General features: G+C 39.8%; 1 protein-coding gene across 1 annotated transcript in view; it reads left to right on the top strand.

The window, feature by feature from the left end:
- LOC106952548 (tankyrase-1-like) overlaps nucleotides 1–15,205 on the top strand; it is an 82,169-nt gene that overhangs the window by 32,803 nt on the left and 34,161 nt on the right. Inside the window, exon 6 of the mRNA XM_015040719.1 lies at nucleotides 1,418–1,493. Coding sequence (XP_014896205.1) covers nucleotides 1,418–1,493 — 76 coding nt within the window. The remainder of the gene's footprint in view (nucleotides 1–1,417; nucleotides 1,494–15,205) is intronic.

The raw sequence follows: 15,205 nt of genomic DNA, 5'->3' as shown, positions 1-15,205 counted from the left end.
CATCACTCTAAAAAGAACACCACTGCTAAAACTGACCTCTGAATGTCTCAGTTGTTTCCCTTGAACTTCCAAACCACATCGTGAGCAGCAGAAAAGAGAAATCTTGCTCTTCTTTCTTTGGGAAGATTTTAAAGAAAACGCAAGCTGCCCAAAAACACTACGGTTAGAGTAATTATATTTAATCTTAAACAGACTGATCTAATCTGATTGAAGCAAAAGCATTTTATGGTTTTGAATCTTTCTTCACCTTTCCCAGACTCCCAAAAATTAAACATTATGGCGTCTCCAGGAGAGAATTGTGTTTGTGGCACATTCCTCGATGAAGACCACAGCAAGATCTGTTCTTTGCTTTGAAACCTTTTTGGTTTTTGAGGAGATAGAAAACACAAGTGCATTACATGCTCCAGATTACCATCAGGTAATATTCAAAAGAGAAACGAACACAAGAATACAATCATTTCAAAAGCTTTCTGAGTTCTAAACTGGCAGAATACATTTAGTTCAAGAGCATTATTTGACATGGAGTGCTTCTAAATGAACAGTTTTCACAACAAACTAGAATCATAAGCATTAAGAGCATTAGAGATTGTTAGAAATATCAGGGTGAAAGAGGTTTTGTTGAAAGTCCTGATGTAGGCCTTCTGTAAAAGTTGTGAGACAGCAAGAATGTAAAATGAGATTTCTCAGGTTCCTAGTCTCTAAAGTTGTGATTGGCTTTTAATTCTGCAGTCACACTGGGAAGATGCTGGGATTTGAAGCAAGGTTGAGCAGGGAAAGCTGTGAAAAGAGATTGAGGGAGCAGATCAAAAGAGGTAGAGTAAGAAAGAGGTGCAAAAGGGCAAGAGAGATGGGAGGTAGATTTGATTGAAAAGGGAGAAGGAAGGCAACCAGTGTTAGAAAAAGATGGAAGAGTGCTGGCGAGCTTAAAGTCAGAGGAGAGGAGGATATAAATGTCAATTTGGCTGGTGGTTGTAATCAGAATTATTGAAGCAAAGAGAAATAGAGAAGACAGACGATAGTAGATGGTTATGGCATAATAAGGCTGCACTACTTTTTGTTTTCCCCCAACATGTTGAAACCTTCTTCCTTTAAGACTGTCTGGGGGATGAGGCATGACTCCACTTGTCCTGGACGCATCTCCCGACGGCCAATCGAGTTCCAGAGCAGTGACCTTAAAAACCAAAAACATAGATCAACATCAAATCCCTTTAGTCAGGCCAAAATACTCGGGGGCGTTTCGGCATGACGGAGCGCCTTCAAATCATCCCCCGAACATTTCCCTGGGTCTCTTCAGTCTCAGTCTTCTGTTAACATTTTCCTCTGATGTTTTTCTTCCAGTCTCGCTTCTTTTCTAAACCTCTGTGGCGGTGGTTGTAGTTCTACTTAATGTGTTGCCTTGGTTTGTGCACATTTTCAGGAGTGGAAACGAGGAGAAGCTAATGGCCCTTCTTACGCCGCTCAACGTCAACTGCCACGCAAGCGATGGCCGCAAGGTAAGAGTCAAAGTGCGCGCACAGAGGGACAGTAAAGCAGTAACGAGCTCATCACTGTCAACTACGCAACTGCATTTTTGGACGGTCATTAGGATTACAAAGCCAGTCGGCTAGTGTTTTTTTTTTTTTTTTCCCAAGAGAAACAAATGCTGGTATGACAGCTGTGAGCCTGTTTTAAATAATATGAGCACTCACCAGCAGGCATTGGTGTCCTTTCTTGGCTGTCAGTCATTTAAATGAATAGATGGAGACACAACTTTTTTCTGAATAAATTAGCACTCATGCTGAACAAAAGTGATGCATCACAGCACACAAAAACCTGTCAGAGTCACGGCCAGAGCCCTGGAAAAATAAGCTTTTTCTGATGTCATTTTCCCCCCCCTTCAGACAAGTTTTGTCATGTTGTCATGTTGCATGCCCATTAGGGGTGCACCAATTTTCTGGCTGATTACTGATATTTAAAAAAAAAAAAAAAAATAACCTGCCAATTCTGATTTTGTCCGACACAGTTTTTTTGTTTTTTTTTTTTTTCTTAAAAGTTGCTAAATATAGCAAAGAAGTTGATAAGTTGGCAACAGTGGGGCAGTGTTGGCAACAGCCCCATATTCCTTAATTTTGGGAGATCAGCTGATATTTTATTGTTTCATAAAAAGAATTTTTATTTGCTGTTGTCCTGATGAAATTTAAATTAATGATGTAAAAAATCTTCTATTGAAAATGTTATTTTTAAATTATTTTTCCTACTTTACTCCACGAATGTAACGTAAGTAAATTTGAAAATATAATTAATTGCACTTACTTTTGATAAGTCCAACTTCTTTAAGTAAAATCCTGATGAAGCCTATTTCATGTAGGAATGTTTTTCAAGAGCAATATCCAAGCTTGTGCCTCTATAAATGCGTTGCCATGCATTCACAGACATACAGTTATCTAAAAATGAAGGACTAAATAGTGTTTTGTCATTATTTGTATCATTATCACAATAGTACCATAAACTAAACTCTAAATCCATATCACCCACCCCCATAGAGAGACTGACGGATCACCAGGTCAAATCTGCACGTGCACAGTTAACACTAGTCATCTCACTGTTACCAATTAATGACTTTGTTTTTAGATTTAGAGATTTTTCAGACAAAAAAAATTGGTAACATCCAAATTTGAAATCGGCAGACCAGGCTTTTTAATAAATATCGGCGATCAGTCAGAAACTGCAACCGGTGCACTCCTTCTTTTTAATAAATTTTGGATTTACTTTTATTGAAATTGCACCAATTGCAAGATGCTCAACAGACGACTCCTACCCAGTAGCGTAGAATCTGATTGGTCCACACTAATTTTCATCTTCAATAGATTTTATTTGTTTGCAGTGGAAATAACAATTCTTCGTCGTAAGTTGCAGCGGACATCTTCATGTGTCCAAATACATAACCATGCATATTTGGCTAATGCGTCTTCACTTCCTAAATATGAGTTCCAAGTACAAATCTCGAAAAGAAGCAGATTTAAAACGGGTTTCTTGCCGAATGGAGTTAACTTAATCGAGTAGTTGAAGCAGTCTGCCTTCGATTTGCTGCTGATGAGCCGTGAAGCAGAAAGAATCCCGGGGTTAGACTTGAGGGCATGAGGTAAATCTGGGTTCACTAAATGAAATTCTAGGTACAACACAAGTATGCCGACCTCTGGAGAGAAGCTTTGTGTTATCGTCCTGTGACTCCAGCATCTGCAGGGAGCCCTGAGCTTTGGGTTTAGTTCTGCTGCTTTACAGCAACACGTCTGGCTTATGACTGATTAGTTCCCTGGATGAATGGGTGGAAGGAAAAGCAGAGTGTTCTCTGGTTTTAGTGGCTTCTGGCTTTAGTTGGCGAAGTCCCTCTAGACCTTCACATCATTGCTTTCCAAGCTGAGAGAAATATAAAGCCCTGTTAGTCTGGTCTTCTCGTCTTATCTTGACGGCAGAGTGACAACGAGGCTCCACTCGGCAGAGATCATTATCCAAACAATTTTAGGATCCCCCAGTGGATCCTCATTGGTGTCTCTCAGGCATAATCTCTTTATATTATCAAACATTTTCTGAAACAGCGTTTAAATCAACCAAGCTCAAGTGGACAAAGTTAAACTCCAGTCTTTTTCAAGCAAGTCATAGCTCAGTTTCAGCTCGACGATCAGATTCTAACTTTTCTTTTGAAAGATCACTCTAGTTTATTGGACACTGAAGCGAGGCCCGCTGAGTTTTATAGTGGCTAAGACAACTGCAGGGCCAATCCGGGACCCAAAGGGAGCGTTTTACCCTTTACTCTTGGTGGCTGTCAAATAAATGCCACAGAAGCCCAGAAGAGGCTTTTTTCTCTAATTATGGGCCCTTGAGTGATTCGGATGGTGCTCAGCTGCAGCTCGTGTTCATCATATTGCCTTCATATCCATTTGTGAGAGAGCATCTCCTCGCCGCGATGGGTCTGCGCGCCCTGTCGGGGAGGTGACGCCTCCGGGGAAAACCGTGCAATATGAAAACCTTCTGAGATGCAGGAGACACACTCATGAGATCATTTCCAATTGCTTGAATTTAATGGAGCATGAGTACATTATGGCAGCCATATCCAGAAAATAAAAACTGTCCCCTGACAGACAGTGAAGCGACCTCTCCTGTACAGTCTTCATTTGCGCTGCTCTTTAATTGCCCCGCAAAGACATCGTGCAATATGTTTTCCTGCCTAGTCTGTTTAATCCACGCTGCGTACTGGGAAGTTACTGCTAATTTAAACCGCAGTGGAACTGAGAGGAGAGATCTACCGAGTTATACTTTGCGGGTAAAAGTATTAGATTAATTACGAATGTTAAAGAAATAAGACGTCCATGTTTAAAATATATTTATTATGTTCCTTCACCAAGCTGGACTAATACGTGTTGTTTCAGTTTTGCATTGCTTTCTCGTGTATGCTTGATAACTGAATTGTTCACCTTTGCATCTGAATTATGCCTTTATTGATTTTCTGGGCATCTTGACTTGGTTTACTGAAGTAATGTGGACGTTTCTAGGAGATCTGACACTTTGGACTGCATTAGTAATTGCAGTAGATCAGAATGAGTTTAAGAGTGGAGTTTCAGCGGCTAATCAGAGGGATCGACCTTCCTGTTAACTAAAGAGCAGCACCGTTAAATATTAAGAAAAACAAATACCTGCAGCAAACAGGTGTGTGTTGTCAATTTTTGATGAATGAAAAAGGAAAAATGATGATTAAGACTGTATGAGTTACAAATAAATTGTGTAATATTAGAGAAGTATCAATGTGCAAATACTGAGAGCACCTCTGAAAACACAACTGCCTGTTTTTATACCCTAATGTACACTAATATGGACTGTCAAGAAAATCTTAGCACTACAGCAGAAGCTAATATCTACAGTTTTTTTGTAATTGTTTTTCTTATCTCAGCCAATCAGCTCTAAGGAAAATGAGCAGCACCCCTGATTTCGCTGCTTTGTAAATGCCAGCCAATAGCATGTCAGGTAGCATTGCGGCAAAAATATTTCAGCTTCCCTAGCTGAATTTTCTTTTGGGTATTTTAGATTTCGTCTATGAAAAAATATGTAATTTTTCTGAGAATAGTTGGGAGTTAATTGCCACAGAAAAATCTACAAATTATTGAATTTGCAAACGGGCAGAGGTCCACTGTAACCGCAGTCAATGTGGCAATTTTCAGCAAGTATCAGTGAAGTCGTGCAGCCCAAAATTACATTTTCTCCTGCTACCAACTAGATGGTAGAACACAGTTTTTTGGTGTACTGTCTGTGATTTTGTCAGCCATGTTTAATATATGTAAGTTATAACAGTCACATGTTATCTAAGCTATATTTTTAGGCTGACTACTGTATTTTTATTTCATCAAAGAAATCAGACCAAAACTAAAATGTCATAACCACTGATGGGGAAACAAAATCTCAGAAAATTTGTGAGAGGTGGTGTGTTATCAGAACACCAGAGTCACTCCTCTGACCCATATTAGAGCAGCATGTTGGAGCTCCTGCAGAAACTCCTGCTGGGAGAAACATACCTAAAGAAAAGAAAACAGCTTGGAGAAACTGCAGCATCATGAACATCAATAGCAAGTAAGTGCAACTCTGATGAAATGTAGTTATTTCACTGTGCTTGAAAGCAATAAAGTTTGAAAGCATATGCATGCCACTGATTTTATTCATTTTAAAGACTAAGACTCTAAATGGGCAAATGTTTAACTTAAATAATTTGTTCATTATAAAGGCAAGGGATGGTGGCTGGGGGAAATGGAGCGGTCACAGCTGCATCAGTGATCCTTAGATTAAAGAAAAGTAGATCTTCTCCAGCTCCTACACATTTGTTTGAGATGGCGTCTCGTGAACATTTGCTAGGCAATCTAAATAATGGCAAACTAATAGTAATACACAGAAAACCTGAAGCCATTCTGGGATCACTTTCCTGCTTGTAACACGGGGCCATTACAATGCCAGAAGTAAGCTTGGAGAAACTGCAGCAGAAGAATCATTCTGTGATCCAGTTAGCCGTCCTGTTGTTTCCTAAAGCTCCTCCATGTCCCCTATAGAGCAGCAAGTGTAGCAGAACAGAGTTTCTGCCTCAGCTGCAACTCTCAAAACATAAAAAAACAGGTGCTGTTTCCCTCTTAATGCTAAAATATGCACAACATGACCTTCTTATATCTGATTCAAAAAGGCCAAGTTGTGCAGCGGACTGTTTGCCGACAGCGAGACAACGTCCGCCTGTATCTCTAAACTTTAAGCAACCTGGGATATCACATGTTCTATCTATTTAAAACATCTGTTTATAAGCAATGGATGAGAATGCTGTGTGTTTTTCAATGCCTGAGTGTACAACAATGCTTAAACTTCAAGAGAAACATGGGCCAAAGCACGCACAGGAGGATGGGGTCTGGAGTGGTGGATGAATCAGGGGCTTCAGCTTGATATGACATCAGGAGCTGGACAGATACTGATATTGGATCGGAACAGCCTTTACCACCTTCGTTTGTTGAAGCACAGATAGCTTTACAGTATTTCTGTAATTCGTCACGGTTGACCACGGCATATTATTGTAGATCGGACTCTCTGGTCCAGTACTCAGTTGGTTCAAAACTTGCATAGAAAAAAACTACAAAAGAGAAATTTCTTTGTTTTTATTGGCAACTTCTCACCAGAGCAAATAGATATGAGGTACCTCAAGGTTCAATCCCCACTTATTCAATATCTACATGCTCCCACTATTTCAGGTTATAGCAAGAAATTAGTCACCATAACTACTCGGTTGATACATAGCTCTACCAGGTGACTCTGAATTAATCCATGAACTGAATGCTGAGAACAAACAAATGCAAACAAAAACAAAACTGAAGTTATTATCTTTGGACCTACAGAGGAACAATCTACGATCAGCACACAGCTTCAGTTTTTACATCTATAAACTAGCGATCAGGCCCAAAATCTGGGCATGCAAAACATATAATTATATATTTTCATGATGTAAAGCATTTTGTACTGTCTTGTTGCTGAAATGTGTTGTGCAGTTAAACTTGACTTGATTCACACTCACACTTGGAGCTGCAAGTTAAAAGTAGCTGCTCTACGGAGCCTAACAGGATTTGTTTTGGCACCATAAGTTATGGTCAAATTGCCACTCTGAGACGATCCATTCAGACACATACAAATCCTCATAATCTCTCCAGTAGTAATCATCACAGCCACGACAGAGCATTCCAAGATTCGAACGATTGATTATAATGAAGCTTTGCTGTAAATGTTTAATTTTCATCTTTTTGGCTTTCCTGCACAAACAAACCCAGTTCAGGTGATGAAATGTAGCATTTGGGGAGTCGAGAAACTGATTATGCTCAGGTGACTAATCGGATAGCTGTCTTCCCTTATATTTAAGTCCTTAATCACAGCTAATTCAAATAAATGTGTTTTTAGTGGGCTTCTGCAGAACCTGATAACAAGCAGGTTCATTTATTGGAATTAGGTGCGGCGAAGCAGAGCGGCGACGTTGTGCAGAGCAGAGGGGTAATACAGTCTAAACTCAGCTAAGTTTACTCATGTCAGTTTGTTGGGTAAGTGATTTGTTTGACCAGTTTTGATGCTTTGGAGCTGAGTTCATTTTGACAGCAAAGCAGAGATAATTGGTTTCTGGTAGCCATTTTTATACTTGCTCATGTGTAGCATATCTACTCAGCTGCAAGCTGCGTGCCTCCTCTACCTACCACTTGTAATCAGTGTAACTCATGGGGGATGATTGAAGTTGTTCCCGATTTGAAGTGAGTGAAAACCATGGTGAGATGGGAAGCTGTGTGAAACTTTCAGAAAGAAGATTATTTGGTAAAAGGCTTTCATGACGTTCTGGAATAAACCAGATCCGGCATTTGAGGAAAAGAACCCCATGCCAACTATAGAGCACGGAGGTGGAAGAGTCATGGTTTGAGAAGGATTGGCTGCAGTTAGGACCTGACCAGTTCACCACCTTAAAATCAACCATAAAGCCTACCTATTAAATGGTGCTTTTTTGTAAAATATGACATTGTTAAAGAAAGTAAAACCAAAAACAGAACCTGATACCCTAATATAACCTGAAATCCATTGAAAAATGGCTAAAAATTAAGAAATGGGAAATACTGGGAAGACTGAAATCTGAGGAACACATGGCTGAAACTTACAGAGAAGGTTTATCTAACTTTTTCCTGTACCGTATATACAAAGACAATTTAGTCTGGTAAGCACCATTGTCTAATTAAACTAGAAAAAAAAGATAAAGTGGCTCATGCTGAATATAAGTTTTAATATGCATGGGTTGGCTGCTGGAGTACAGGCTTATCAAGGGTTTTATAAAATTACATTAAAAGTTATAAAATGGAAAAAAAAAACATTCTATTCATAGTCCTTTTACTGAGAAGCTATAGAAAGTGAGAAAATTATTTTCTACCTTTGTGTGACAGTCAAGTTGCGCTTTTTCTGACATATTGTTCGCAACTGCCAATCAGCCCATAAGAAGGCTGCAACACTTTTCCCTCACTAAGAGCAAATTGACTGTTTTGAAATATTTCTATGTGAGAAAGACTCTGATCATCATGCTGTAGACTCTAATGGGGTACTTCCCGTCACTATTGTAATTAGTTCCAGTTCTTTAGCTTCTGGGACAGATGGCCTGACTAATTTGTCAGCTAATATAAGGTAGCTGATGAATTGGTAGTATAATGTCCTATTCAAAACACTTTTACACATTTTAGTGAATCTTTATTCCGAATTTTGTCTGAAGTCCGTGAATCAGAAGCTAAATAAAAGTGAATTTCTTTTATGGATGACATGTAAAAACAAAAGTGTTTTGTGCTGTTGGATTGCATGTCACATCTTGTTTTATTGTGGTATTTTTACTTGGTAGAACATTAGAATATCCTAAAATTGTTGGTTGCAAATAAAGAATAACTTTACTTTGAAGCAACTCTAAAAGTGTGATTTTAAAGGAATTGGCTTAATTCCTCTCCAACCACTGCAGAAATTATGTAAGCTCCAAATTTTTCCTGTTTATTTTGTAACGGGGAACGAATGTTTAGGGCAAAACGGGGACTGCAGCTGGACATTTTCAACATTTATCCCTCAGACGTATGAGTTTTATTTTGAATGCATTTCTTTATAGTACAGCCTTTACCTGTTGAGTGCTCGCGTGTTACCACCATGCACTCAGATGATTGAGGACCTATTGCAGAACCCTATTATTACCTCAGCTGAGTGGAGAATGTTATCAACCTACCTCCACTGATCCTGCTGCTCACACAGACCTGCTCATATACCACCAACAGCGCTTGCTCTTTAAAATGCTTCCTCCTTCCTGTCCTCCCACTGCTAGCAGTGGGGCCCGTTTTGTGTTTTTACCGTCCTCTTAGATAGCTGAAGCTCCTCAAATGCGTCACCGGCGTTGTTGATTGTATTTTCTGCTTTTTGTTTTAATTAGCACACTTCTAGTTTTTTTTTTCTTCTTTTTTGTCAGTCTCCGTCTGTTTTGGATATATGACTTTGCAGAGATCTTGTGAACTTTTGATCCGTTGGCCAACCCCGGTCCTGTCCTCGCTGGTGGAAATATCAAAGCGCCAGCTGACAGAAAAGCAAATTTTAAGAATCTGAAGGAGAAAATAAAAGATTTTCAGTGGAGCGCTGTTTAAATTTTAATCATAGGCCCGTCCCGTTGAGAGCTTCAAGCTTACTGGCAGGGTTTATAATTTCTTTTTGATGAGAGACGTAGATCTTAGGGGTGAACTTTAACCGCAAAAACAATGGATATTTGACATTTTCTAAAGAGGCTCTCGAATATAGTTTTTCTGTTCTGTGAAGCCCTACAGTATAAACTACCTTCTAATATACACTCAAGCTTTCACAGATTGCTGATGGAGAATTTCATGCAATGCCAAACACTTAGCCACCACCAACACCTTTAGATTTACTATTTTCTGGCACCACACCGTTTTAGTTGCCATACCTTCTCTTTGAATCGCTAAGTTATCGAAAAGCTTCATATTTTCTGCACATTTTGCTCTAAGCTAAACTTTTACAGGATTTGGTGACTCTACTGCAAAAATAACAGTTAACAGCTGCTTTAGTTTTCTGAAGCAAATTACCTCCTAAGAGTGCGTCGTCGCTGCATAAGCGCACTGCTGAGATTGTTTGGTAGCGTTTTGTCGTTTTTCAGAAGATAATTAAGGAGGCACATAGCTAACATTTCCAAGCTGGGGATTGTTTCCATAGTAATTATGCTATTTAACTGAAATTGTGGAAATTGAGCACATTATAGGATAACAGTTTTAACAGCGATGTTTCGGTAGATAAGGACTTAACAACTTTAAGTGGTGGAAAGGCTGTTCTTGCCTTCCAAAAGTGATTTTCTTAAAAACCTGAACTGAACTATTTTTTTCATGATGTCCTTGGAAAGGCAGCGTTTCTAGGTGGTAGGCAGAGCAGATAAGATAGACAGGTGTAGGCTTAGACACCAGCTCATGTGCTTTTGTGTCCCGCTGCATGAGTGCACAAGAAGAGCATAAGATGAGAGCTCTGGCTGCGGGTTATTTATCTTCCAAGATACTGGCAGGGCAGAGCTGTCAGCGGCTTTATAACGTGTGTGTGTGTGTGTGTGTGTGTGTGTGTGTGTGTGTGTGTGTGTGTGTGTGTGTGTGTCAGTCAGAGGAAGCACAGACAGTTTTGCTAATATGTTTATTGATCCAGTAATCTGACACTACTCATCTTGTTAGCGCATCCACCTACTCATGTCCAGCCCTGGCCTGAGTACTTATGCTGCCGAAGTCCAAACTTTAGAGGAATACTACTCTGTTCTTAAAGTTCTAATTTCATGCCTGAGATGATCCTGCATTTCACTTCACCTCGGGTGTGGAGCTGGGGAGGGAGGGCGTTCCGTCAAACTGGAACCGATGCAAAAGCTGCTTGCTCAGCTGTGCTTCTTTCTTGTTTAAATGAGTGGCACCGACTGCTGGTTATACGTTCTGCTAAAAACAGAGCAAGTCACTCTGTATCCGTAAAGATCATAGGAATGCCATTGTAAAAGGCTTTTACAAACAGCCAAAAAAAAAAAAAAAAACTAACATCCTTTGTACTTGTAGAGTATAAGTCAGTGTGTACATTGCTTCAACTCAAACATTGTTGGATCCCCTTTTCATTTCATTACATCATTCAGTTTTCTTTATTGTGAACCTGTCGGCATCCTACATTTAGAGTTGGCAGTATGCGCCCACTGTAGCCTGGAAAGAAGAACCTTCTAGTGTCGCCCACTGGGGGAAGATTTGTTGTCCAGTTTGTCTTAAAAAATACTCACCACCAGCATGATGTCTGCTGACAGTGCGACAGTTTTGAGTCTCACTCTTTTGTCTTGGTCATTTGTAACTTTTTCTTTGCAACGGAGGCGTTAGCCATCGGATGCAATTGAACAAAAGTCCAGAAAATCCTACTAGGACTGTTGAACTTAATTTAAATATCACTGGATTCTATTTAATCGATTAGTCGTGTTGCCAAGAAGACTGAATGCTGGAATCAAAAATTGAATTAAAAGGTTTTTGTTTAAGGATGCAGCCAGTTTATTCAACACAACTCAAAAATTCTACATTTGTCCCAAAGGGAAATTGAATGTCGTCACAACCGACACCATCCAGGTATCTCCAGTGAGTCATGGTGGGCAGTGATGCTGCGGGCAGGGGGGGATCTTTCGTAGCAGTCAGTCACAACAGATGTGAAAAACGCCTCTGACTGAAGACTCTTACTGTGTGACAGCATCACGACTGTCACAACATGCTATCAGCTCAGTGACATCATCACATGTTGGCATGAACTGCTAATCCACCTCATTTTCTTTTGATTCTCCTCTTTAGATCACCATCTGGCCGTTAGAAAAACAAAACGAGAGACGTTACAGTCAAGTATGTGATCCTTTCTGATTATGATCAGTGGAAAGGATGATTTGAACTTCATCCTTCTTTCACTGTTTTGTTCTTTGGCATCAACTCTACTGGGATTTGGCGTCATAGTTCAGGTCTTATTTGAGTGTTTGACATGCTAATCAGCTTGTTGCTAATGTTACATGTTGCCTGAAAATAAAAACAAAAAGGTGAGTAAAAATTCTTCCAGCTGAACACTATCCAAAACCAGAGGGAATAATTGTCCAAAGAATGGTGCTTTCACCAAATGTAATGAATAAATGTTGGAAATGACTTACTGTGATTCTGGTGGCATTTGTCTTGTCATGGTTAAAATTTCCCTGGGCTGAAAATCCTGTAATTTTCACAGGGCTGTGTACACCTGTGAGACCCACAGTAGAAAAACCATTTCCTTACTCTGTGATCCCTGCAGATTTGAAATACAAAAGTGTGAAGATCAAACATTTACACAGAAATGTTTTTTTTTTCTGCCTCATGATGCACAAAAACCAAATAGTTTCTTAGCTGCTTTAGTGTTTTGTTTTTTTTTGTTTTTTTTTAAGGAACCAGTTAAGAATGAGCTTCAGCCCTGATCTGAGTATAGGGACAGTTTTTTGTGCGACCTTCCTTCCGTAGTGAGTTCCTGTGTTTGGTGTCGAGTCGATAATTCGCTGTTCGAGATCTGAAAGGGGAGACCTGAAGAATAGCATCCTGGCTGCACACGCAGGCGCTTCAACCACACTAAACAGAATGGGCCAAATCCACCCACCGCTCCTCAATACATCATTTCCCATTGCTATGGCAACTGCTGACAGCCAGCCGTCACCGTTGTCATGGCAACAGCTTGACAGGCTCGTAAGGAAAAACAGGGAGAAGGTAGGATGGAAAGAGGGATGAGGAATAATGGGAAACAAAGAGGGGAAAGACCACAGCTGTAGATTTAACATCCGGTTATTTTGAGAATAGTTTATATGCAACTCGTTTAAGATGAAAACAGCGTTACGTTTTCGGTTTGCGTTCAGAGGCGGTGTTGACGAATTCCAATTCAAATCCCAACAAAAATGATTAGGAGTCGTAGTGTCCTGACTGAAAGATGTCCTCTTCTCCTTCCTCCCTAATTTGGCTTTTCTTCCCATCTTCTTCCCCTCCGCCACTCCGGCCGTCCTCTTCACTGAAAAGCTTTTAGATGATTAAAACTTGGGGGGGATTGCTCTTTTTATTGTTGGGTGGGCCACTGTAACTCTTGGTTCCACTGAAACATGTCATACTAATTTTCATTTCACAGTGGAAACACAGCACTTTTGGAGTGCAGAAGAATGTTATGCAGGGTTACGACACGATCTGGAAACATCTGGAATCGGTCGTTTTCAGCTCTGGATAGTGTGGTGTCAGTCTTATTTATTTATTTTTTTTACGGATAAAAACACAAACATAAAGATGTCTGCATGGTAAATATAAAAGGTGAACATCCATCCATGAATCTTTCACGTCTATTGATCCATCAGTTTAGCCATCCTTGCTGTTCATCAGTCTTTTCTCCTTCCATCCATCTTTTGGTTCCAACAACCAACTGTTCATCGAGCAATTTATCAGTTTATCAGTCTGTTTGTCCATCTATGCATTAACTCATTTATTGATCTTTTGTTCTGTCGCCTCATTAGTTCAGCAATTGTTTTGATTATTCATCCATCGATTAGTTTATCCATCCGTTTGTTTTTATCCATTCTTTCTTCAGTCAATGCATCCATTCTTCCCTATCGTCATTTCAGCCATCGGGACATTTCCGTCCATCCTTACGTCCTTCGGTCAAATATTTTCTGCTCCATCTTCTTTGAACCAGTTGCAGAAACGCAGAAACCCAAAGCTGCTGTTTTCATCAGTCTGTAAATGTTTTAACTCAGGAATCCTTAATTTATTTATGATGGCGTTAACTTTTTCTGTTTTCCTCTGAAAGTTCTGCAAACTGTGTGCTGCTGCCAGTCTGGGCCTGGATTTTCTCTTAAGAGATTTTTAGACTCAATTGGATTTTCTCGGTGAAATTACAGTTAATAATAGTTATAATAATAATAGTCAGTCAGTACATATATCTCTTCATGCATGTGTCGTTCTCTTAATATTTTGTTTTGCGAAGTATGTAGCTAAAGTCTGACTGTAGAAATATCCACCATAAAGCTCTGAATGTTTTGAAAACAAAAATGTTTCGGAAATACATTATTACATTAAGGTTGCTGAATTATTTGCTTTTAGAGCATTCTGTGTCTGTGTTCTCCTTTTGAATGATAGAAGTGAAAACCAAACAAAAGTTTGCCGTACTTTCAGTGTGTCGGGCTGAATACTCACCTGTCGCATCCCTCAGGATTTTAACACGCACATCTCTTACGTAAGATGTAATATTTAGAGAAATATTCATTTCAGGCAATTGTGTAAACGGCCTAATCTGATCTTCTGGCGATATTGGCACCGGCAGAATTTATGTGCTTATGTAAACACAGAGGCAGTAAAAGCTGCTTTTTCTTTTTTCTTTTTTTATGCTCTCGCAGCATGGCTTCTGCCCAATTTCCTCTGAAAGCTTTAATTTAGGAACAAAAAAAAAAAATTATCTTCTTTTTCTTCTGCCATCTTTCATGTTCGGTAATACCTGCCTGTAGCTTTAAATGACAAACATCTTGGCTTCCTTAATATAAAACAAGATCACTTAAACCAGTTGTGATTTTTATAAAGAGGCAGCAGGCTCGAACTCGCACACGTATGTAGCGGCTCATACAGGGTTGCCAGATTGAAGAGGCGGAGCTGAAATTACTCAGTCTGACCCTGGCAACCCCAGCATTGTGATGCAACTCAGGGCTCATGCTTTAAGACGGACTAAAATGCAGTTTTTTTTCTTTCTGTTTACTTCTGTTTATATTTTTTTTTCAAGCTATTTGAAATAAGTGCTAAGGTACAGGCATAGAGAGAGAGTCTCTCTCATCTCTGCTGAGAGAGACTCTGCAGCAGAGATGAGGATGGTGAGTAAGCACTTGCTGTGTCCTGCTTCCAAATGCCGCTGTCACATCCTGTAAATACGTCTCCACCATCTGTCCCTGCAGCAATGCCTCGTTCCTGCTGGCTGTCGCTGCTTCTCGGATGAACTCCCGAGCTGGCAGCAGAGATCGCTGAACATGATTTATTTTCTAGTGTTTTTCTCTGAAGCTCGTTGGGCATTAAGAGTTGACCAGTGTTGGAAACGTGCCGGCAAATCTCAGCAAATTGGAACGTCATGTAACAGCTTT

Source organism: Poecilia latipinna, unplaced genomic scaffold, assembly GCF_001443285.1.
Source record: "Poecilia latipinna isolate Pla-1442-1.1 unplaced genomic scaffold, P_latipinna-1.0 Scaffold524, whole genome shotgun sequence".
NCBI classification, from domain to species: Eukaryota; Metazoa; Chordata; class Actinopteri; order Cyprinodontiformes; family Poeciliidae; genus Poecilia; species Poecilia latipinna.
The sequence above is the reverse complement of the archived record's forward strand: the minus strand, read 5'-3'. Positions and strand labels throughout refer to the sequence as shown.